The sequence below is a fragment of the Ranitomeya variabilis genome, chromosome 4, assembly GCF_051348905.1.
Source record: "Ranitomeya variabilis isolate aRanVar5 chromosome 4, aRanVar5.hap1, whole genome shotgun sequence".
NCBI classification, from domain to species: Eukaryota; Metazoa; Chordata; class Amphibia; order Anura; family Dendrobatidae; genus Ranitomeya; species Ranitomeya variabilis.
This window is the reverse complement of record NC_135235.1, coordinates 134222249-134248805: the sequence shown is the minus strand read 5'-3', so window position 1 is coordinate 134248805 and position 26557 is coordinate 134222249. Positions and strand designations below refer to the sequence as shown.

Sequence of the window (26557 nt, the reverse complement as noted above, 5' to 3'; positions counted from 1 at the left end):
GGCGAGGTTTGGGATGAAGTGGGATGGGATCGGATCAAGTGCACAGGTGGTGACATGCGATCTTGAGAGTAGATTGGAGAGTCCATCTTCTGTAATGGTGGAGAAGTTGGTTTTGGAGGTGGAGGGCTGGGTAGTTGGGAGGAAGGGTTCTGGGGGTTGTTTACTAAAACTGTCTCTGATGTGCTCAATCTTCTGCTTGAAAAATGAGGCAAAGTCTTCAGCTGAGATGAGTGGGGATTGAGGAGGTGCTGGGGGGCGGAGGAGAGAATTGAAGGTGTTGAATAACTGTTTGGGGTTGTGAGACAGGGAGGATATGAGAGATGAGAAGTAGGTTTGTTTTGCTGTGGCGAGTGTGGTCTTGAAAGTAGTGAGGGACTGTTTGAATGCGATGAAGTGCTCTTTGGAGTGGGATCTTTTCCATCTGCGCTCAGCAGCCCTGGAAGCTCGCCTCAGTTCTTTCGTCAGGCGGGTGTGCCAGGGCTGTCTGTTGATTTTGCGAGCTTTGGTATGTGTGAGAGGGGCAAGAGATTCCAAAGCTACAGCTATTGTGATGTTATATAGAGCGGCAGCATCATCCGCATTGTGTAGGGAGCTTATGTCTGTGAGAGGGAGGAGGGATTCAGAGAGTGAGTGTAGATCAAGGTGTGGAGAGGGAAGAGAATGTGAGTAGGTTGTGGTCAGAAAGAGGAAGAGGTGAGTTAGAGAGGTTAGATAGGGAGCAGAGGCGGGTGAAGATGAGGTCCAGTGTGTGACCATCTTTGTGAGTGGCTGTAGAAGACCATTGAGCAAGGCCAAAGGAGGAAGTGAGAGATAGAAGTTTAGTGGCAGCTGAGAGGGAAGTGTCAATGGGGATGTTGAAGTCGCCCATGATGATAGTGGGGATGTCAGCGGCGAGGAAATGGAGTAGCCAAGTGGTGAAGTGGTCAAAGAAGGTGGTGGCTGGCCATGGGGGATGGTAGATGACAGCCAGTTGGAGGTTGGAGGGGGAGTAGATGCGCACGGAGTACTCCTCAAAGAAAGGGAGGGTAACAGAGGGCGGAAGTGGGATTGGGGTGAAGGAGCAGTTATCTGACAGGAGAAAACCAACTCCTCCACCATGCTTGCTGCTGGCGCGAGGGGTGAGAGAGAGGTGGAATCCACCATAGGAAAGCGCGGCTGGAGAGGCTGAGTCAGAGGGAGCGAGCCAGGTTTCAGTGATGCCGAGGAAGGAGAGTTTGTTATTGATAAAGAGGTCGTGGATAAATGACAGTTTATTCCAGACAGAGCGTGCGTTCCATAGTGCTCCAGATAGGGAAATTGATTAGAACAATAAGGCCGACGTCATATCTAACGTATAAAAATACGGTCTGTTTTTTATGGCCGAGATAAGCAGAAATGTTCATGAACAGTGATCCGTATGTAATAAGTATTCAATGCGAGGGCGCAATTTTTTTTTCTCAAAAAAGTATCCGTGTGTCATCCGTATGGCGAGATTTTCTCGCCGGCTTGCAAAATGGACATATAATGGATCAGAGGCGTAGCTAGGGTTTTGGTTCAGGGGGGGCGAAACTTCTGAGTGGGTCCCTAACCAGGTAACCTTGATTCCAACTGGGTGACGCGCCCTAATACTGGAGGAGAACCTCAGCAGATGACCCCGCTGTTACTGAAGATAATCTCTATATAAAGACCAATACGGATATTACTGCCATATGGTCAGTGGTAGATACCAGTCCTACAGAGCATATAAGAGATCACAGCACAGTTACAGGTAATGTCTTACCGCTGACGATCTTTCTGATGGAGTCATTCATTTTTCCCGTCTTTTCCATCTGGCCCAGACCGACATGACAACTTCTTCCAGTACAACTTGTCTGCAGAGATTACATGAAAGACACATTTAACTTCTCATATTCCAGCCCCATCACCATCTATTCCCAATGACACGTGCACAAACTCCTCATCCTGCTGATACCCCAATACTGAGCCGCTGCGGCCGTATGTGTCCCTATTACTGCTACTGATACTCCAATACTGAGCCGCTGCTGCCGTATGTGTTCCTATTACTGCACCTGATACCTCAAAACTGAGCTGCTGCTGCCGTATGTGTCCCTATTACTGCCCCTGATACCCCAATACAGAGCCGCTGCTGCCGTATGTGTCCCTATTACTGCCCCTGATACCCCAATACTGGGCTGCTGCTGCCGTATGTGTCCCTATTACTGTACCTGATACCCCAATACTGAGCCACTGCTGCCATATGTGTCCCTATTACTGCTCCTGATGCCCCAATACTGAGCCGCTGCTGCCATATGTGTCCCTATTACTATACCTGATACCCCAATACTGAGCCGCTGCTGCAGTATGTGTCCCTATTACTGCACCTGATACCCCAATACTTAGCCGCTGCTGCCGTATGTGTCCCTATTACTGCACCTGATACCCCAATACTGAGCCGCTGCTGCCGTATGTGTCCCTATTACTGCCCCTGATACCCCAATACTTAGCCGCTGCTGCCATATGTGTCCCTATTACTGCACCTGATACCCCAATACTGAGCCGCTGCTGCAGTATGTGTCCCTATTACTGCACCTGATATGCCAATACTTAGCCACTGCTGCCCTATGTGTCCCTATTACTGCACCTGATACCCCAATACTGAGCTGCTGCCGTATGTGTCCCTATTACTGCCCCTGATACCCCAATACTGAGCCGCTGCTGCCGTATGTGTCCCTATTTCTGCACCTGATACACCAATACTGAGCCGCTGCTGCCATATGTGTCCCTATTACTGCACCTGCTATGTGGTTCTCTGTGCCTTCTAAATTCTAAAGCACCCCTCTATAATATAGTAATGCAGGGTGCAAGTTCCCTAGAAAACAATGCCCATATTTTGCCCCTAGAAATTAATATTGCCCTGTGAGCCCCTTAGATAGTCACAGTAACCTGAGTTCCCCTATAGTAATAAGTGCCCACTTTACATTTAATAATGTCCGGAGTCTCCCCCCTGTACAGCTCCCCCATACACAACATGATGCTCTCTTATACACAGTATAATGCCCCCTCGCTGTATAGTACCACCCACACAGTATACTGACCCCTTAGTAGCCCCCAAACTCTTTGATGGCTCCAACAATGTATAATGACCCCCACACTGTATGATGGCCCCCTAGGTAGCCTCCATATACAGTAGCATAATGCACCAAATAGTCCACAATATAGTATAATGCACTCCCCATAGGCAGACTCTATAGCATATGGCAGCCCCCATAATCAGACCCTGTAATAAGGCAGCCCCCTCAGGCAGACCCTGTAATAAGGCAGTACTCCCATAGGCAGACCCTGTAATATGGCGGCAGACCCTGTAATAAGGCAGCACCCATAGTCAGACTCTGTAATAAGGCAGCACCCCTATAGGCAGACCCTGTAATAAGGCAGCCCCCATAGTCACAACCTGTAATAAGGCAGCCCCCCAATAGTCAGACCCGGTAATAAGGCAGCACCCCTATAGGCAGACCTGTAATAAGGCAGCCCCCATAGTCAGACCCTGTAATAAGGCAGCCCCCCATAGTCAGACCCTGTAATAAGACAGCTCCCCATAGTCAGACCCTGTAATAAGGCAGCCCCCATAGTCAGACCCTGTAATAAGGCAGCCCCCCCCATAGTCAGACTCTGTAATAAGGCAGCCCCCCCATTGGCAGACCCTGTAATAAGGCAGCAGCACCCATAAAAAACAAATAAATAAATACTCACCTCTCTTCTTCCTGGTTCCTGCGCTGCTCCCGCTGATCTCCTGACAGTGGGCGCCGGGCAGCGACGTCATCGCGCCCGCTGTCAGTGTCGTCGACGTCAGACGCCGACACTGACAGGGGGATGATGGGAGAAGGAGCGCAGCGTAGCGCTCCTCCCATCATTGTGGTCAGCTGTATCGGCTAAATGCCGGTACAGCTGATCTTCCTCTTCCGATGACGGCAGGGGGCCCACTGCTGGCACCGGGCCCCCAGCCTGCTCAGAGGCCCCATAGCGGCTGGGCGGCAGAGCAGGGAAATCAATTCTCCCTGCTCTGCCGCAGTTTGTAACTGTATTGGCACGCTGCACGCGCCGATACAATTACAGTAGCGTAGCTCCGGGTGGGCCCCCTCAGAGCACCGGGACGCCCGCACCCTCTGCCCCCCCCCCCCCCGGTAGTTACGCTACTGTAATGGATTCATGGCCTCAAATAGTGTGTAAAACCTATATTTAGTCATATATATATACATACATACATACACATGTATATATATATATATATATAAAAATAGATCAATGGTTACATTAGTCTGTGCTAAAAACTAAGGAAAATGTGAAATATGTGAAATAGGAAATAGCATACTGGCTTATGAACTTTATGAACAAACACATGAGATTTTTAGCACAAGATTTGCAAATATTGTGAGCCCATTCACCAAAACGTCAAGGTAATCTCAGATCGAATGGGTAACTACACTGACTGGTGTGAACACTTACTTGTGGTATCTGAGCTGACTGCCTAATGTGAACACTTACCTATGGCTAATAACAGGATAAAGCCTACTTATATAGGAGGCTCAGAACCAACTGTGTTGAGATGTAATTAAAACCTGGAGAAGGGCGGGACGTTCAAGTCAGAAAATAGTATATAGTAAATAGATCAACTGACTGAACAATATATATATATATGTATATAAATAATTTGTAACCAAAAAAATTCAAATACAAAAATAGATCAATGGTTACATTAGTCTGTGCTAAAAACTAAGGAAAATGTGAAATATGTGAAATAGGAAATAGCATACTGGCTTATGAACTTTATGAACAAACACATGAGATTTTTAGCACAAGATTTGCAAATATTGTGAGCCCATTCACCAAAACGTCAAGGTAATCTCAGATCGAATGGGTAACTACACTGACTGGTGTGAACACTTACTTGTGGTATCTGAGCTGACTGCCTAATGTGAACACTTACCTATGTAAGGTTACTTTGTTGCTTTTAGGTGTTGGTTTTGGGTAAAGTTATTATTCTTTGTTTAATTTCTTTCTCTGGCCTATATACGGATAATGGTCCTCTTGTAGTTTGAAACTATCGTTGGTATACACCATAATAAACGAATTGTGGATAAATTAAAATTTAGGATATTAAATATTCTCAGCATCATCTGTAATGTGTGTCCATATCTATTGTGATAAGAGAGGGTTACATTTTCCGCTATTGTAGCTTAGAGAGATATAGGTTAGTGTGCAGTATATTTTCTCTATACTATAGACTATATACACATGGTTTATATTTAGCTTGACTAGAGTATGAACATCTGACTAAATTTGAAGAGACCATATATCACATTAATATATTTAGCCAAAATTTGAACCAAGTGAAAGATATCATCAAACTACCACATTGAGTGGAGATAGCTGAATATAGACTCAATACAACTAAGGACAGTTGCGGTTATACATATCTAACTTTAGCTTCCTATTTAACAGTATTTGAACATTTAGCTAGTCAAAACAGATCAAAGAGAATTGTTCTAAAAATCATACTACTGCACACACATCTCTTTTTCTTTCTCACCTGCCTATTCATCACCTTCCTCACTCCCTGCCATTACAGGGCCCAATAGGGATAGCAGGGTCAGTCATCGAGGAGCGGGGGCGCCACTGCGCAGGTTCTTAGGGTGCCAACCTCCACAAATAGGTAGATTGAGATAGGCCAGTGTAGGGGTAGGCACCACCCCCTGGTTATTTTTCCTTTCTTTTTGTGGTGTTGGTGTGATGTTTAAGTATTAGATTTATTAAGGTATTTTAATTAGTACATAATAAAGGTTTAAAATTTTTTAAGATAAAGGGATAATTTCTGTGAGCTGAATACAAGTCAACCCTTTCAATAATTTAATCTGAAAGAAATAGTATGTGTGTGTAAAATTTTGGAGCTGTAGTTGTTAAATTAAGGGATTAAATCATGGAAAAAACTGGCATGGGCGCACGTGCAATTTTCTCTGCCAGAGAGGGAAAGCCAGTGACTGAGAGCAGATATTAATAGCCTAGACAGGCATGACATGAACTCTGTAGCATGGGAAAGTTTCTGAACATTTTCTCACACTGTCAAGTTCATCTCAGGTCTCTATCCAGAAAAGCAAAATGCTCGCAACAACTAAGATCCTGTGCAGAACCCTCAAACTCCCAGGCCTCTGGTAGAGGACCCGAGAATGAGAAAGGACAACAATGACCACCCCCATTGGGGGTTAGAAGAAAGTTTTATAAATATATATATATATATATATATATATATATATATATATATATATACACACATACATACATACAGGTGCGTCTCAAAAAATTAAAATATCATCAAAAAGTTAATTTATGTCAGTTCTTCAGTACAAAAAGTGAAACTCATATACGGTATTATATAAAGTCATTACAGAGTGATCTATTTCAAGTGTTTATTTCTGTTAATATTTATGATTATGGCTTACAGCCAATGAAAACCCAAAAGTCATTATCTCAGTAAATTAGAATGATTAACAAAAAACACCTGAAAAAGCTTCCTAAGCATTTAAAAGGGTCCCTTAATCTGTTGCAGTAGGCTCCACAATAATGGGGAAGACTGCTGACTTGACAGTGGTCTAGAAGGCAGTCATTGACATACTCTACAAGGAGGGTAAGCCTCAAAAGCTCATTGCTAAAGAAGCTGGCTGTTGACAGAGCGCTGTATCCAAGTATATTAATGGAGAGTTGAGTGGATGGAAAAGGTGTGGTAGAAAAAGGTGCACAAGCAATCGGGATAACCGCAGCCTTGAGAGGAATGTTAAGAAAAGGCCATTCAAAAATTTGGGGGAGATTCACAAGGAGTAGACTGCTGCTGGAGTCATTGCTTCAAGAGCCACCACACACAGACGTATCCAGGACATGGGCTACAAGTGTTGCATTCCTTGTGTCAAGCCACTCATGACCAATAGACAGCACCAGAAGCGTCTTACCTGGGCCAAGGAGAAAAAGAACTGGACTGTTGCTCAGTGGTTCAAGGTGTTTTTTTTTTCAGATGGAAGTACATTTTGCATTTCATTCGGAAAGCAAGGTCCCAAAGTTTGGAGGAAGAGTGGAGAGACCACAATCCAAGCTGTTTGAAGTCTAGTGTGAAGTCTCCACAATCACTGATGGTTTGAGAAGCCATGTCATCTGCTGGTGTAGGTACACTGTGTTTTATCAAGCCGTCTAACAGGAAATTTTAGAGCACTTCATGCTTCCCTCTGCCGACAAGCTTTTTTGGAGATGAAAATTTCATTCTCCAGCAGAACTTGGCACCTGTCCACACTGCCAAAAGTACCAAAACCTGGTTTAAAAACAACAGTATCACTGTGCTTGATTGGCCAGCAGACAGAATCTATGGGGTATTATCAAGAGGAAGATGAGAGACACCAGACTCAACAATGCAAACGAGCTGATAGCTACTATCAAAGCAACCTGGGTTTCCATAACACCTCTCAACAGTGCCACAGGCTGATTGCCTCCATGCCACGCCACATTGATGCAGTAATTGATGCAAAAGGAGCCCCAATCAAGTATTAAGTGCATTTACTGAACATACATCTCAGTAGGCCAACATTTCAGATTTTAAATCAGTTTTCAAGCTGGTATTTTAAAGTATTCTAATTTACTGAGAAAATGACGTTTGGGTTTCATTGGCTGTAAGCCATAATCATCAACATTAACAGAAATAAACACTTGAAATAGATCGTTCTGTTTGTAAAGACTCTATATAATGTATGATATTCACTTTTTGCATTGAAGAACTGAACTAAATTAACTTTTTGATCTTCTAATTTTGTGAGAAGCACCTGTATATATATATATATATATATATATATATATATATATATATATATATATATATATATGTTATTGTTTAATGATATTTTTGAGAAATGTTATTATTGGTATTAGGCTACATACAGACATTTGCGTGAGTGTTACTGTTAGAGGGTAATGGACCAATTTATTCTTGGGTTTTTTATTTCATTCCTTTTTGTCACTGCAGCAATAGACTTTCTGAACTGTTTCATCCATCCTTGACTCTTAACAATGTATTAATTAAAAATGGATGAAACTCGGATGGAACACTGAAGTACAAGTCTGTCTTCCATCTTTCATTCAGGACTCACCATAGACTTTATTTGCTGAGACTGATCTGCAAAACGGTTGTGAATAGAACATGCTTTAAAGGGAACCTGTCAGCTGTTTTTGCCGCTATAAGATGTGGCCACTGCTTTTCAGGGCTTATCTACAGCATTCTATAATGCTGTAGAGAAGCCCCCCATCCGACCTGCAAGTGAAGAAAAATACTTTTTATTATACTCCCCCAGGGGGGCGGTCTGGTGCTGTCCGTCCGATGGGTGTCGCATGTCCGGGTCCTGTGCCTCCCATCTTCTTGCGATGCCGCCCTCCAGCTTCTTCATCGCTCCCCAGCATTGTGCTCCTGCGCAGGTGTACTTATCTTCCCTGTTGAGGGCAGAGCCAAGTACTGCAGTGCGCAGGCGCCAGGAAAGGTCAAAGGCCCAGCGCCTGCACCAGAAAGGAGTTAGAGGGAGAGTATAGCTACATTGTCTATATGTAGCTGCTGCTCCAGCAATCGATCTTATATACACAGGGTTGAAACGTTATTTATCTGCACATTGATCCTATATCTGCAGGTAAATGGCATTTCTCAATGTGATGAGTTCCCTTTAATGGCATTCACTGTTTGGTGTTGTTGTCCTGCTGCACTATCAATATTGAGCCACTCAGTTGCCTCCCTGATGAGATTGCTTGATGAATCCTAGAGATGAGCGGATCTTTTGAAATTCAAATTTGCTGACTGACTAATTTTCCATAAAATTTGATTTGCAGCTAATACATTTGCGCAAATCTCAATATTGAAAAGCTTGTAATTGAAGGAAAGCAGAGATAGAGAGGACTCCGCTTATCATAAGACTTTTCACTTTACAGGCAAGTGTGAGAAGGAGGGCCCTGCTGACCATAAGAGCTTACACTCTCCAGGCGAGAGAGAGAGAGGACCCCACTGATCATAAGAGCTTACATTATTGGAGAGAGAAAGAGGGAAGGCCTACCCAGTGACTTTGGAGGTAGAAATGACTATTGCTTAAACTGCGCTCCATTAGGAAGTGGTGCTCTGTGATCATCCAGTTACAGGGTATGATAATCTATAAGATATTATAAGGAAAATCGACTCAAACTCGATCCTCTGTGGATCAATCCTCTCATCTCTAATGGATATACCTGTATTTCTCTCAGCATTGATGACACCATTATTTATACCTGACCAAGTCAACAACTCCATTTGCTGAAATTCAGTCCCAAACTTGCAGAGAACCTACCCCATGCTTCACTGTTGCCTCCTGACACTTAGTATTGTACCACGCTACAGCCCATCAGTGAACAAAAAAAAACTTCTGTTATAGACAAATGCTTTTAATACATTTTGACTCGTCATCAGTCCAAAGCACCTGCTGCTAGAGACAAGTGGATCAACCTGATCAGAATTGACTTTGAGTTGAATTTCCTGATTTTGTAGGTTCCCTCAAATTCAAAAAATTTGCAATTTAATTACTGAGAAAAAAAATGAACTATTATCACTAATATTTTTTAGAGCATGTGTACTTTGCCACAATTTTTCCACAATGGCCTAAAACTTTAGAACAGTACTGTAAATATTTTCTCCCCTTTAATATTTTTAGTCTTATGATGGAAGTCTTCATGCCTGAGACAGAACGGGGGAGGCATTCATACAGGGATGGAACGGGGGAGGCATTCATACCAGGACAGGGAAGGGGGAGGCATGCATATAGAGATGGAATGGGGGAGGCATTCATACCAGGACAGGGAAGGAGAGGCATTCATACAAGGACAGGGAAGGTGGAGGCATACATTCAGGGATGGAATGGGGGAGGCATTCATACCAGGACAGGGAAGGAGAGGCATTCATACCAGGACAGGGAAGGCGGAGGCATGCATACATGGACGGGATGGGCGAGGCATTCATACCAGGACAGGGAAGGGGGAGGCATTCATACAGGGACGGAACGGGGGAGGCATTCATACCAGAACAGAGATGGGAAGGCATTCATACAAGGACAGGGAAGGGGGAGGCATTCATACAGGGATGGAATGGGGGAGGCATTCATACAGGGATGGAACGGGGGAGGCATTCATACCAGGACAGGGAAGGGGGAGGCATGCATACAGGGATGGAATGGGGGAGGCATTCATACCAGAACAGAGATGGGGAGGCATTTATACAAGGACCAGGAAGGGGGAGGCATGCATTCAGGGATGGAATGGGGGAGGCATTCATACCAGGACAGGGAAGGAGAGGCATTCATACCAGGACAGGGAAGGGGGAGGCATGCATTCAGGGATGGAACGGGGGAGACATTCATACCAGGACAGGGATGGGGAGGCATTCATAACAGGACAGGGAAGGCAGAGGCATGCATACAGGGACGGGACGGGGGAGGCATTCATACCAGGACAGGGATGGGGAGGAATTCATACCAGGACAGGGAAGGGGGAGGCATGCAAACAATGACAGGGACAGGGGAGGCATGCATACAGGGACGTGGATGGGGAGGCTTTCATACCAGGACAAGGAGGGAGGAGCCATGCATAGCAGGACAGGGATGAGGGGGACAATGCATACCCGGCTTATATTCGAGTCAATAAGCTTACCCAGTTTTCCGTGGCAAAAGTAGGTGCCTCGTCTTATACTTGGTTTAGTTTACTTTAGAACAGTACTGTAAATATTTTCTCCCCTTTAATATTTTTAGTCTTATGATGGAAGTCTTCATGCCTGAGACAGAACGGGGGAGGCATTCATACAGGGATGGAACGGGGGAGGCATTCATACCAGGACAGGGAAGGGGGAGGCATGCATATAGAGATGGAATGGGGGAGGCATTCATACCAGGACAGGGAAGGAGAGGCATTCATACAAGGACAGGGAAGGTGGAGGCATACATTCAGGGATGGAATGGGGGAGGCATTCATACCAGGACAGGGAAGGAGAGGCATTCATACCAGGACAGGGAAGGCGGAGGCATGCATACATGGACGGGATGGGCGAGGCATTCATACCAGGACAGGGAAGGGGGAGGCATTCATACAGGGACGGAACGGGGGAGGCATTCATACCAGAACAGAGATGGGAAGGCATTCATACAAGGACAGGGAAGGGGGAGGCATTCATACAGGGATGGAATGGGGGAGGCATTCATACAGGGATGGAACGGGGGAGGCATTCATACCAGGACAGGGAAGGGGGAGGCATGCATACAGGGATGGAATGGGGGAGGCATTCATACCAGAACAGAGATGGGGAGGCATTTATACAAGGACCAGGAAGGGGGAGGCATGCATTCAGGGATGGAATGGGGGAGGCATTCATACCAGGACAGGGAAGGAGAGGCATTCATACCAGGACAGGGAAGGGGGAGGCATGCATTCAGGGATGGAACGGGGGAGACATTCATACCAGGACAGGGATGGGGAGGCATGCATACAGGGACGGGACGGGGGAGGCATTCATACCAGGACAGGGATGGGGAGGAATTCATACCAGGACAGGGAAGGGGGAGGCATGCAAACAATGACAGGGACAGGGGAGGCATGCATACAGGGACGTGGATGGGGAGGCTTTCATACCAGGACAAGGAGGGAGGAGCCATGCATAGCAGGACAGGGATGAGGGGGACAATGCATACCCGGCTTATATTCGAGTCAATAAGCTTACCCAGTTTTCCGTGGCAAAAGTAGGTGCCTCGTCTTATACTTGGTTTGTCTTATACTCGAGTATATACGGAACTTATATTGGAGAAAGAACTACATACCCTGCATATGTGTCATGTCTAGGACACAGGTTATAGATGCTATATAGAGATGAGTGGATAGACCTGTGGAGGTTTGAGTCTAAGTCTAATTTCCTGAACTCATGGTTCTATGTGAATTCAAATACTTTGAGATTCATTTCGCAGTTCGAAAAAAATATATGTAATGCATGGCACCATTTCACACACTCACTGCTAAAACATCTACAAGGGGGCTACTGCCATTTTATGTGGCCCTGTGGGCCTTTTCTCAAAATGCCCTGCAGCTGTGACATTTAGTGGTTTATCATACCTTGTACATTGGTGGTCATTCAAACCGCAGTGTTCCCATTGGGAACCATGGGGGTCAGGACTGGCAGCTTGTACAGCAGAGTCGATTTCCATCTCCAGATGGGGAAGTGGAATATACATATCATATTGAAATCTCTCTTCTCTCTATCCTCTCTCTCCTTTCTAGTATTGAGATTCGCACAGATTTATTAAACCATATTGAACTCTTATGGAAATTTCAACAAAGCCAGCGAATTTGTATTTCAAATGATCCTCTGATTTATAGTGTGTATGAAGCAGTTACATGAATCTCTTAAGTAAGATTGTACATAATGTTAAACGTAATTACCGATCTATTTCAGATCCAGGCGTCTGACAAAGGCTCTCCACCTCGAAAAACCGATTTTACATTAACAGTGAATGTTGTGGATGTGAATGACAACCCACCAGTTATTGACAGCCCTACTGGTTATAATGTCAGTGTGTTTGAGGTACGTGTTTTAGTTCTTTATTATCTCTATATAAAAAAGTGTTATGCACTAAAAGAAAAAGAAGCAACACAATGACTGAGATTTGTTAGAAAATAGGTAAATTCAGCATATTCATTTTTAATATATATTTTGTGCATCAGAACTATACTGAACTATCTTCCGTTGTGGCCTTCTACTGTACTAGTCTAAGCTTGTCTTCCATGTCACCTTCTCCATTTTATGGCGAATGGTGGAGGAAACAGATTTTTTTCATGTGCCCATTTCATCTGTTTGATGTACCGATACGACACCACATAAATTATTAGCATGCGTGTTGTTGGTGGTGATGTTGCTGCATTGGTATCCATGATATAATTTTTTTTACCCCGTGTTTGTAGAATGTTGGAGGAGGAACATCAGTTATTAGAGTGACAGCAACAGACAAGGACAAAGGACTGAACAGTGTCCTCTCTTACTACATTACACAAGGCAATGAGGACCTAATTTTCCGCATGGACAGGCTCACAGGTGAAATTGCCACTCGTCCATCTCCTCCTGACCGTGAAAAACAGAGTTTCTACCGCCTCATGGTTGTTGTAGAAGATGAAGGAAACCCTGCTTTATCAGTAAGTGCCATTCCAGAATTCTGCACTGTAGAATATTGCTATTTTAGGCCGGCGTCACACATGCGTGTTTTACGGATGTAAGAGCGCAAAAACTACGTCCGTAAAACTCGCATAACATATGGCACAATGATTCTCAATGGGTCTAGTCCTATCAGCCGTATATTACGGATCCGTAATATACGGCATTCTACGGCCGTAGAAAATCGCAGCATGCTGTGTTTGTCAGCGTATTGCGCAAAAAAAATCGCCAATGAAAGTCTATGGGGGCGAGAAAAATACGGATTACACACGGACCAGCAGTGTGACTTGCGAGAAATACGCAGCGGTGTTAGTGAAAAGTCGGTAATTCAATTGCCGGCTTTTCATTTCTCCTGCCTAAACCCGACAGGATATGAGACATGGTTTACATACAGTAAACCATCTCATATCCCTTTTTTTTTTGCATATTCCACACTACTAATGTTAGTAGTGTGTAAGTGCAAAATTTCAGCGCCAGTGACTGAGGGCAGATATTAATAGCCAGGAGAGGGTCCATGGTTATTGGCCCCCCCGTGGCTAAAAACATCTGCCCCCAGCCACCCCAGAAAAGGCACATCTGGAAAATGCGCCTATTCTGGCACTTGGCCACTCTCTTCCCACTCCCGTGTAGCGGTGGGATATGGGGTAATGAAGGGTTAATGCCACCTTGCTATTGTAAGGTGACATTAAGCCAGATTAATAATGGAGAGGCGTCAATTATGACACCTATCCATTATTAATCCATTTGTCTGAAAGGGTTAAAAAACACACACACACACACACACATGATTAAAAAGTATTTTAATGAAAGAAACAAACAGGTTGTTTTAATAATTTATTGCTCTCTCAATCCATCAGCAACACCCTCGCTTGGCAAAATAATAAACACACAATATACATACCTTCTGATGTCCTATCACGTCCCACGAGGTAATCCATCTGAAGGGGTTAACTAATATTACAGGCATGAGCTGCGCTAAACCACTCGCTCGTGCCTGTAATCCCCGGGTGCTGAAAGGAAAGCAGAGTGATCTATACTTACATTCAGTCGCGGTGATGCGCCCCTGCTGGATGTTCTCATGAACTGCAGCCTGGGAACTTTTTCCCACGCTCCAGGTCATATGAGGACATCCACCAGGGGGCGCATCACCGCGACTGAAGGAAATGTAGGTCAATGACCTACATTTCCTTCATTCGCCGGGGAATTACAAGCACGAGCACAGCTGCATTTGCAGGGCTCCTGCTTGTAAATTATTTTAACCCCTTCAGATGGATTACCTCGTGGGACGTGACGGTTCAACAGAGGGTATGTATCTTGTGCGTTTATTGTTTTGCCAAGCGAGGGTCTGCAAATGGATTGAGAGAGCAATAAAATATTAAAACAACCGCTGTGTTTATTTCATTAAAATGCTTTTAAATCATGTGTGTGTGTGTTTTTTAACCCTTTCTTACAATTGGATTAATAATGGATAGGTGTCATAATTGACGCCTCTTCATTATTAATCTGGCTTAATGTCACCTTACAATAGCAAGGTGGCATTAACCCTTCATTACCCCATATCCCACCGCTACACGGGAATGGGAAGAGAGTGGCCAAGTGCCAGAATAGGCGCATCTTCCAGATGTGCCTTTTCTGGGGTGGCTGGGGGCAGATGTTTTTAGCCACGGGGGGGCCAATAACCATGGACCCTCTCCTGGCTATTAATATCTGCCCTCAGTCACTGGCTTTACCACTCTGGCGGAGAAAATTGCGCGGGAGCCCACGCCAATTTTTTCCGCCATTTAACCCTTTATTTTAGCAGCTACAGCGCTGAAATTTTGCATACACACTACTAACATTAGTAGTGTGGAATATGCAAAAAAAAGGGGGATATGACATGGTTTACTGTATGTAAACCATGTCTCATATCCTGTCGGGTTTGTGAAGGAGAATTGAAAAGCCGGCAATTGAATTACCGGCTTTTCACAGATATCGCGCTGTAGTAAATATAAATACAGACTATATATATATATATGTGTCTCAATGACATATATATATATATATATATATATATATATATATATATATATACTGTATATATGTTTTCCCGAACATTTGAGCACATAAATCCATTAGATGTCGGTTTTGCAAGCCTGCGAGAAAATATCGCAGTACGGATGCCATACGGATTACATACGGAGGATGCCATGCGCAAAATACGCTGACACACCCTGCCTACGGATCACTATTTTGGGAACATTTCTCCGTATTACGGCCGTATTACGGCCGTAAAATACGGACCGTATTGTCTTACGCCGAGTGTGACGCCGGCCTTACACAGGGCTGCTGTGAAGAACTTGCATTTTTGTTTTTAATGTACGTAATTCTGATAATTAAATGTTAGTGAACAACATGAAATTCAACAGGCTTATTGATCGGTCTAAGGGGATGGTAATGTGGAGGGATGTTTATCACGGTTATGTAAAAAACATGTTTTCTTATTTACATTCTATCTGGATGAGAGCAAGGGAGTTGTATATAAAAGGATTTTGTAAGTCTAACATCTGTGAAAGAAAAGAAAACCTGGCTCACAAACCTACAAACTAGTTTCTGTAAAAATTTGAATAGCAAATTTTACATACAAGGACCATCTTAGACTATAGCAAAATATATATACAATGTTCCAAGAATTTCTTTGTACAGATTCGCACCTTAGTGCCATATATACAGTATATATATTTATATATTTTAGTAAAATTACCCTGCTTTGTATATGCTATTTTATTTAACTGTGTATAAACAGTTATAAACCTTGTTTGCTACTCATAAAGAGATGAATCCAAGTGTAAGACCTTTCAAAGTGCCTAATATACCTAAGTGGCAAATTTGTGCCAGATTGGTCCAGTCGTTTGGCTTTAAATACTGCATATACAAAGCGCTGCGGAATATGTTGGCGCCATATAAATAAAATTATTATTACTGTATATATGTTCTTTGGTGTTCCATTTTTTTTCTGGCAAATATCTCAAGGATGTTAGCTTTGAGAGATCTGAAACCTGGCCTAAAACCTTTAGAAGCGCTTAATTTACCTCTATGTTAAATTTAGAGCTGTTTAGGCCATAAATTTATATTTCTTATATTCCGTTTTTTTTCCTGAATGTGTCTAAATTTGGGAAATGTTGGTTCCATCGCTTGGCTGTAAATTAACATTTGCTTTCATGTTCTGTTTTTGTTTGTATTACATTTTTGGTGAATATGTAAATAATAGTGATGGGCAAACCCAAATGGTCAAGTTCAGGGTCCGTACACAGACCCTGAATAGAGACTACTCACAGAAGTCTGTGTTACGCCGGCTTCACACACAACGTATAAAAATACGAACTGTATTTTACTGTCATAATACGCAGAAATGTTCCCTGAACAATGATCCTTATGTCATCCGTTGGCAAGGTGTGGCTGTGCATTGTGCACATGTAATCCTCCGTATGTCATCCGTATAGAGTTTTTTTCTCGCAACTTTGCAAAATGACATTTAACGGTTTTGAGGCCTGAAAATAATTAAAATTATCATCAGCAACCCTATTTATTACCTCTACAACAGGTGGCAGCCTCCAATCTAGCCATTTTGTTGCTGTGCTTGTGTTGGTGTATTGGTGTTTTGTTGACAACATGTCAGATAGACTTAGGTTCACCCCAACTGAGCGTGTTCTATACAACTGGCTTTTGTCACGCCGCTTTGGCCTAGTGATAGTGGATCCGAGGAAGAGGAGACTAATGTGGGTCCATCCGCTTTTGAGGCAACACCTCACTAAAGGCCATTTCCACCGTCTCTATGCATCTCTGCGGACACATCCAGACAAGTTTTCTCAATATTGTTGCATGAGCCTTGCCACCTTTGATCTTTTGTTGGAGACAGTGCGCCCTGGGATCACCTATCAGGACACCAGGATGTGCAAATGTATATCTGCTGAGGAGCGTCTTATATTTACATTACGGTATGTATTCCTCCTCCTCATCATACTCTATGTTGATGATGTGTCTCTAAATGTCTTATCTAGTTCTGCTTACCAGTTTTGGTTCCTTTATTCTTAATATATCTCAAATCTCTACTCTTAGTAATAAGAATATGTTATTTATGTTAAATTCACATAGCCAGTGTTAATTTTTTAAGGTTTTGATAGCCTGGCTTGTTAGTTCCACACAGTACTTGTGTTCTATATGAATTGTTTCAAACCTTGAACCATTTTTAATGTTATTTTTGTAAACATTTGTTTTCTTTTAGCTTCCTTACAACTGGTCTATCCTATGCAGCACTCCATCATGAATTTTTGATTGGGAAGTCTACAATCTCAGGCATAGTCCGGTCTACCTTTTCAGTAATCTGGTCACGACTTCATCAAGTGGTCATGCCTGAGCCAAAGATGGAAGACTGGTTGCTGATTGCTTGGGGATTTGAGGAGCACTGCCAATTTCCCATTTGTATTGGAGCCCTTGATGGGAAGCACATCCGTGTGAATAAGCCGCCGAACTCAGGGTCCCAATTCTATAATTATAAACAATATTTTTCTGTAGTGTTGTTGGCTCTGGTTGACAGTCACTACAAGTTTATAATTGTAGACATTGGGGCCTATGGGAGAACTGGAGACTCTAGAGTCTTCAATTCTTCCATTATGGGTTGGCGGCTGCGCATTAACCAGTTGGACCTACCACCACCTCGTCACCTTCCAGGCTCCAATCAAGATTCTGTGCTTTATGTCCTTGTTGCAGATGAGGCCTTTCAATTAACCAGGCATGTAATGAGGCCATATCCTTGTTGAAACCTGGACCACTGGCGTAAATTCTTTAACTTGCGCCTATCATGCGCACGGCGACTGGTGGAGTGCGCCTTTGGCATTCTTTGTACCAAATGGTGGTTCCTCCAGTCTGCCATTTTAGCTGAGTGAAGCTAATGTAAATGAGGTCATCAAAGCATGTGTGGTCCTACATAACTTCACCCGACTTCATGAATGCTCCTCATCTGATGGTGCTGAAGGTGTTTTTAGGGCAATGTGGGTAGGCCTAGACCACTTTTGATCCCTCAGCGCCGTCTGCTTTCCGGACTGAAAGTACGTGATATTTTCACTAATTATTTTGTGACACCTCAGGGTGTTACACCCTGGCAAGAACATGCTGTATCTACAGTATGTTGTAGGTTTAAAATGTTTGTGTATATAAATATACTTTTTTCCATTTAAGTTGTTGTGTGTGTTCATTTTCTTTATGTTATAAATGTTTTTTTATAAAGCCAAAAGAAACTTTTTTTTTTTTTAAACCATATTTTAGTCATATGGCTTTTGTAGCCATAGAAATTTGTCCATACCCTTTTTCAAATGTTGTAAAACATAACAGTGAAACAAAGATTAATTTGCTATAGCAAAATCAAATACCAAAATACATTATAAATTTTGGAACGTTGGTGGAGGTGATGGCAGGAGTCCAGCCTCTCTTTCTTGAAGGCTTTGGTGTCCAACTTGGCCTTCACCCTGTGTGGGTGCAAAATCTTGGCCATGATGTATGTTGTGGGCAGAATCAGATTGGTAAGCGGCAAAGTGTCCATAGGGATAATTAACATTATAATCCTGGGGATTCTGGAAGTCACGTGACTCATACCCCCAATATGGCCATGTCGTCCAAAGCCAGGTTGGGACCAGCCTCCAACACTGGGTCTGGACAAGTGGCCATATTGGGCAGGTGGGTTATAGGATGCCATTTGGGCCTGATGTGCCCAAGTTTGATTTTTTTGGGGAATGGGTTGAGGTGCAGGCACCCGTGGAAGAGGTGCGTCAGATCCATATTGCCCATGCACTTCTGGGTTGGGGTTAACTCGGAGCAGGTTACGGGGTGACAGCTGCCACTTCTCCAATAACTCAAATACCCCATTAGGGGTATTGGGGGGTGTGCATGCATCAATGAGCATCTGAATAGATCCTTGCACATGTAGCCTCACCTCACGGGGTAGGGGACGGAGGTCCTCGGCCAGACTGCGGGAATATGCCTCCTCACTCTCATCCTTGGCAGCCCTGGACAGGTAATTCAGCACCCCCGTGTCAACATGCCTCCTTGTATCAGAGGCAGGGATCTCTCACCTTTGTTGCCCACGGCGGTGCAGCGCCCCAGAGTCCTGGTCGTTGCAGTACTGACGCTCCGCCACTAAGGGGAGTGATGGTACGTCTGATGGCACTAAAGGAGTTCACCTGACCAGGTATCACAGTCACACATTACACTGCACACTCTGGCCATCAGGGGGAGCAAAGGGTTCTATGTATTAGGCCACTCCTCACAATCTGATAAAACTGGGGGCTGGATAGGAAGTTAGACAGAAGCTGACTGGGTTTTGCCCAGGTAACACCTTGTGAGAGAAGGGGTTGCTTGGGAAGATTCAGGGGGGTCCCTGTCAGGGGTGGGATCCTGGCAGAGGCCTAGCGAAAAGGACAGATCGTTACGGAGCCGCGCCTGCACTTTATTGCGGCGGCATCTTAAGAAAGGACACGAAGCGAGGTATATTGTGGAGAAGTGAGAAACGAGATCACAGCACAAAGGTGATAGAACCAGTAGGAGTCGTGCCCCGAGATCGGCAACATCCTACTGAGGCGTGTAGCCGGTGGCCGGAACGCCGAGGAAGTATTGGGCTCCACGCATTACTTCAAACCAATGGCAGGGCAGTTAATTTTAGGTTGGCTGCCTCACCTAAATCACCTAATGAAGACAACGGAGGCAATTGTGGGAGAGGGACGTCTCTAGGGTCCCTATAAAATAACTCCAGGCATACCCCGTCATATGGGTGCGTCCTATCCATATCATCTGGGGGACGGAGAGAAAGAACAGAAACATACACGACAGTTGTGAGGACTATCCTGTGGTGCTCAGCAGGGAAGTACTACAACACCCAGGTGCTAGTAGGTAGGCACTGATTTCCACCTGCAAAGGCAACTCTGGATGTGCCTTCGGACCGGCCTGTCTCAGCCAGCCCAGTTAACAGTGCTCTGGATTGTGGATGCCGAAGCCTTCAGTAAAGAGGTAAAGAGACTGCAACCCTGTGTACTCGTTATTTACTGCAACCTACACCACCACCTACACTTTTTATTGGGCGCCCCTTAGCAGGACCACGGACCGGGTCAAGCCACCGTGACATCCTCAGAACCGATAGACCCGGTATTGAGTACCCTGCCGTCCTGCATCTGGGGGCCGCTCCAGCGGGATATGATAGCAGGCTGGGGGGAGGCCCCCAGAAGAAAAGTAGGGCTGCTGCTGTTGCCTGGTTCATCAAGGTGCAGGTGGAGCTTGGGTGATTCAGCTGGAAGGCTGAGAAGATGGGCCAGCCACCTCTTCACCTTCCACGATGGATCAATAATGGCCTCAGAATCCGACCCTGTCTCCCTCTCAGTGAGGTTGGACTGAGTTCTGTTAGGAAATTTAATTTTACAATAAAAAATTTAGACATATGACCCTATAAAGCATATGTGTAATGTGGTGTGATGTATGTACTTACGGTCTGAGATCCATACTGGGAGCCAGACATGCCAGGCAGTCAAAATATATGTATTTGTGCTTGGTCGGTGCTGCATCCCCACTGCTGACGTTCCCGCCTGTATTGGTCACGGATGCTGCACCAGCATCTCATAACATCTTCCACTGCAATGACAGACAATAATAATGTATAAGGACATTGCACACATTGGATCAACAAGTTTATTGACATTTTACATAGTCGTGTGGCCTAGTAAGGTGTAATTTCTAAACATTATCTATATTACTCATAATGGGATAAAAAACAACATAATAAGATTTAAGGGGATAGTGTTCTTTTGTGCAGTTAATATGATTTTAAAAACATGACTGAACTTACTAATTTGTTGTTGTCCCTCACGTGGACAGTCCGCATAATCTCCAAAAAGTAGCCCATAGATCCTCCTCCATGCCTCCTCTTTTCTGGCCCAGTTGGAGTAATGTGCATCCCTCTCGTCCCAAAGTTCTGGCCTGTTTTGTACCAAAACGATCAGCATCTCTACATTTATGAATGTAGACATGGTGCTCCTTGGAGGCATTCTTCCGTGTTGTCTAGAGCAGATTTTGAGCTAATTAGCATATCTAAGCTTGCTGATAATGGCTTGGCCCATTTCCTGTCACCTGGAAAAGTCTTGCATATTTCTCGCAAGTCACACACATGGTCCGTGTGTAATCCATATTTTTCTCGCCCCCATAGACTTGCATTGGCGTATTTTTCTCGGAATACGCTGACAATCGCTGCATGCTGCGAGTTTCTCAGACTGTAAAATATGGTCAAGAAATATACGGCTAATGGGAGCTGCCCCATTGAGAAACATTGGTCCGAGTGCAATGCGTTGTTTTTGCGCCTTTCATACGTCCGTCATTCTCTCTAGTGTGACCCTGGCCTTACTGTTTGAGTTTGGTAGATTAAGAAGGCTTGTTAAAATCTGCAATCTTTTCCAGTGTGGCTCTTCCAGCCACAACACAGTCATGCCAAATACTGGCATAACTGATTGGCCGGCACAGTATGAAAAAAAAAGACTAAAGGGTCCCTTGTATTTTTTATAAGAAGAGCAGGTAAATCGGACAGCTGTGGGCTGCAGCCCTCAGCTGTCTGCTTTATCTTGGCTGGTTATCAAAAAATAAATTTTAAAATAACATTTAAATAAATAATTAAAAAATCAGTGTGGGGTCTCCACTATTTTTAAAAACCAGCTATAGTAAAGCATACAGCTAGGGGCTTGTATTCTCAGGTTGGGAAGGACCATGGACAATTGGCCCTCCCCAGCCGAAAAAATGCAGCCCGCAGCCGCCCCAGAAAAGCCACGCCAATTCTGGCCGTTTCCCCAGCTCTTTCACTCTACCAAATGTTTTTGGTACCAAATATTATTGCTACTAAAGTTTGTTATCATGGCTCAAATTAGCTATGGCTTCTTCTCCATCCTCTTTCATCCTTCAAAAACTTTTTTATGGCCAACAGAAGTGAAACCATTTCTTCTTTAAGTCTGCAAATATCAAACCTGTTTTGACTCCTCAAAAAGGGATACTTTTTGGAACACCACTTGTTAAAAAAACATAGCTTCTTCTTTATAAAATGCATGTGTTTGTGTTTAAACACGTACATGACAAGCATCTGCTGTCAAAATGAGATCATTTTGGAATATTTTTTTAAACTGACTAAGTTTAAAAAGTCCAACAGTGAAGTGTGTTATTCAACAGGCTGTTGGCTACTACTGATTACCCACTGTTTACCCATGTAGCCACATTAGCTACTAAAGGTACCGTCCCACTCAGCGACGCTGCAGCGATATAGACAACGAGCCGATCACTGGAGCGTCGCTGTTTAGGTCGCTGTAGAGACGTCAAACACAGCAGCTCCAGAACGATGCAGGAGAGATCCAGTGACGTAGCGGTGACTCACTTATCGTTCTCGCTGGTTGTTAGCTCCATGTAAAACATTGCTGACATCGTTGCTTTTGATGTCAAACATGACGATACACGCCGACCTGACGACCAAATAAAGTTCTGGACTTCTAGCTCCGACCAGCGATGGCACAGCAGGATCCAGATCACTGCTGCATGTCAAACACAACGAGATCGCTATCCAGGACGCTGCAACGTCACGGAAAGTTGCTGAGTGTGATGGTACCTTAAGACTGTCTTTGCATTAACGAGTTTGAAAAGGTTTGGATACAGACTTAGAAAAGTTCAAAGTGGATTACATGTCTTTTCAGGGCAGTTAGAGGTTTTGCAGTACTTTTGAGTGAATTTCTTTTTTTGGAAAATTCTGCTGCAAAGCTAGTGAATTCAAGTTTTTAAAAAAATATTATTTATTATTATTAAATTATTTACTACTTCAAACTCTTTTCAGCAATCAAAAATTGTTAACATGCAAAAATATGGGTTGTATTTGTTGTTTTGACTCATTTTTGTACCATTTGTGTAGATGACTACAGGACTGTGGTTGTTTTGGGCTCCACCTAGCAGATGTTTGTGAGGTTATGGTTACAATGAATGTGTTTCCTTCTTTGTGTGATATGTAAAGTACGCGTACCAACAAACTTCTGCTTATGAAAGAAGCTCCCATCTTCTGCCACAAGTTTTTTAGTATGATTCATTCTGGTGGGTCTTTTTTATTAAATGATTAGATGAATTGTTTTGTCTCTACTGATAAAAAAAAACCCACAGAGGAGTATGCCAAATCTCAAATCATAGCATTTCTGCCAGGTGTTTCCTTGGAAAGTTTCTGCAAAATGTGCAGGTTATGACACTTTACTTTGACAGTATATGATGCATTGCTCAATAAAGACTGAGCACAATTGACATGATATATTCGTAGTATATAGCTTGGCGCACATACAGGATAAGTGTTCCTTTGCACGAGCAGATTTTGGAAACAAGCGACGATCAATGATTCAGGAAGTCAATTGGCAGTTGTTTAGCTCAATTTACATAGTGTAATTATCAGCTTCAGATCGGTTTGTTCATTTGGTCACTGGACATATTTACATAGACCAATCAATGGTGCTAATCATGATCTCTGCCTGTGTAAAGGACCTTAGACTTTAGCATGGAAAATGGGTCAAATAGTTTAAGATTGTAATATACTATAAGTTACAATTACATTATAAATATTAAACTCAAAACCAACAAAATAATCTAGAACTTAAATGAGTTGCACAAGGTCCTAAGGGCAAGTTCACACTAGGCATTTTTTCAGCATTTTTTTCTGCAGCAAAACCTGATCTCGCTGCAGAAAAATGGATGTTTTCCTTGTTTTTTCTTGCGTTTTTTGTGGCATTTTTTGCTGCGGTTTTGCCATGTTTGATTTGTTTCTTGTGCATACTGATAAAGTTTAGTCTTAAAAAAAAAGTCCCATTCCATAGAATCAGGTGTGTTGACTCAAAAAACACAGCAAAACATTATACCTGCGTTTTTGTTGCGTTTTTTCACCACCTATTAAAGTCAATGGGTTAAAAACACTGAAAAAACACTGAAAGAAGTGACATGCTCTATGTCCAAAAAAACATGCAAAGCACAAAGTACTGATGACAAAAAAAACAATGTGTGTGCATGAGATTTCTGAAATCTCATAGGCTTTGCTGGTCCTGTAAAAAACAGCTGAAAATTAGCAAAAAACAAAATATAAAAAAGCAGCAAAAAAACGCCTAGTGTGAACTTAGCCTAAAAAAAAAAAAATCTAGAATCAATCAATTCAAATTTTATGACTTTATCCCAATCCTATAAACGCCATTATACACACAAGACATTTCGATTTCCAGTAGCTGTTCCACTGTTACAGGAATTGTTCAACATTCATTTTATTTGGATTGATTTAAATAATAAATGGAGACATACTCACCAGTTGCCTCGTGGACCCAACACGGGCTGCTCAGGAGGCCTGCGCAGGCACTGGAAGCAATGTCTGCCCGGTTTGGAAGTCGCAGCACTGTTGCAGCTTGTAATTGGCATTTGCCCTAATGTGACTTCTGAATGGGGAAGACACCATTTCTGAAGATGGCATAGATCTCCAGTACATCCTGCAATGGATCTACAAAAGCGCTAGAAAGTGAGTTTGTCTCAGTTCACTATTTTTAATCAACCTATGCCTATAAAAATATTTTACTATTGGACAACCCTTTTAATAATAACATCATAGCTATGCCACCATGACACTTAAAAGTGACTTTAAGTATAACCACCCTACCTGGTGGCCTCTGTATTCCTCCCACTACATTCTCCACCGAGACTGGCATCAAAGATGTTTTAGTGGTGACTGACAATTGTTCTGTAAACCATTGTGGTGGCAATCTTGGGTGAAGAATTACCAGAACACCGGTCTCATGGAAAGAGGCGTTGTAAGGCAAATTTAGGGCATGAGGTAGGCCAACTAGAGATTAAAAATGTATGGTCACTTGTCATAATAGCCAAATTGTGCACACCATTTCTAAGTCATTGTACCCAAAAAACTACCCAGGAACATTAACCTCAGATTAAGAAGAAACATATGCTTCAAGGAATTTAAAAAAATATACTAATATAATTTTTATAGAAAATTTATACATAAAAATTCACCATTTACCATTTAAATAAGTAGGGAATTTCTGAGCTAGACATAAACCATGTGGAGAAATGCATAAATAAACATATAGATGACTGAAAATATCTAAGAATTGGGTTCCCTGTTCAGAATCAACATTAAAAATGAAAGTGTTGCCATGAATATTGCTTAAATGCAATATATAATAATATACAGTATAATAGCCTCTAGACTGAACCTATTCAGAGAGCACATGTATGTACTGTAATTATAGGTATATATGTTCAAATATAAACTTTTTAAAAATGCAACATTTACTTACAACTAGTGTTGAGCGATACCGTCCGATACTTGAAAGTATCGGTATCGGAAAGTATCGGCCGATACCGGCAAAGTATCGGATCTCGCCGATTCCGATACCCGATACCCATGCAAGTCAATGGGACACCAAGTATCGGACGGTATCCTGATGGTTCCCAGGGTCTGAAGGAGAGGAAACTCTCCTTCAGGCCCTGGGATCCATATTACTGTGTAAAATAAAGAATTAAAATAATAAATATGGATATACTCACCTCTCCGGAGGCCCCTGGACATCACCGCTGGTAACCGGCAGCCTTCTTTGCTTAAAATGAGTGCGTTCAGCACCTTCTGTGACGTCACAGCTTTTGATTGGTCGCGTGCCGCCCATGTGACCGCCACACAACCAATCACAAGCCATGACGTAATTCTCAGGTCCTAAATTCCTAGAATTAGAATTAGGAATTCTAGGAATTTAGGACCTGAGAATTACGTCACGGCTTGTGATTGGTCGCGTGGCGGTCACATGGGCGGCACGCGACCAATCAAAAGCTGTGACGTCACAGAAGGTGCTGAACGCGCTCATTTTACGCATAGAAGGCTGCCGGTTACCAGCGGTGATGTCCAGGGGCCTCCGAAGAGGTGAGTATATCAATATTTTTTATTTTAATTCTTTATTTTACACAGTAATATGGATCCCAGGGCCTGAAGGAGAGTTTCCTCTCCTTCAGACCCTGGGAACCATACACTGGAAACTTCCGATTCTGATTCCCGATACCACAAAAGTATCGGATCTCGGTATCGGAATTCCGATACCGCAAGTATCGGCCGATACCCGATACTTGCGGTATCGGAATGCTCAACACTACTTACAACCAATGATCAATATGCTCTGATCCACATAATCCGTACAAAATTGCTATTCCACTCTGGAACCGCTTCCTTTTTCTGTT

At 43.3% G+C, this 26557-nt stretch overlaps 1 protein-coding gene across 1 annotated transcript in view; it reads left to right on the top strand.

Annotated features, from left to right (window-relative positions):
- The window catches only part of CDH23 (cadherin related 23), a 1745895-nt gene that overhangs the window by 1430475 nt on the left and 288863 nt on the right, over window positions 1-26557 (top strand). The window contains exons 35-36 of the mRNA XM_077259280.1: window positions 12509-12637; window positions 13015-13242. Of these exons, the coding sequence (XP_077115395.1) occupies window positions 12509-12637; window positions 13015-13242 (357 nt within the window). The remainder of the gene's footprint in view (window positions 1-12508; window positions 12638-13014; window positions 13243-26557) is intronic.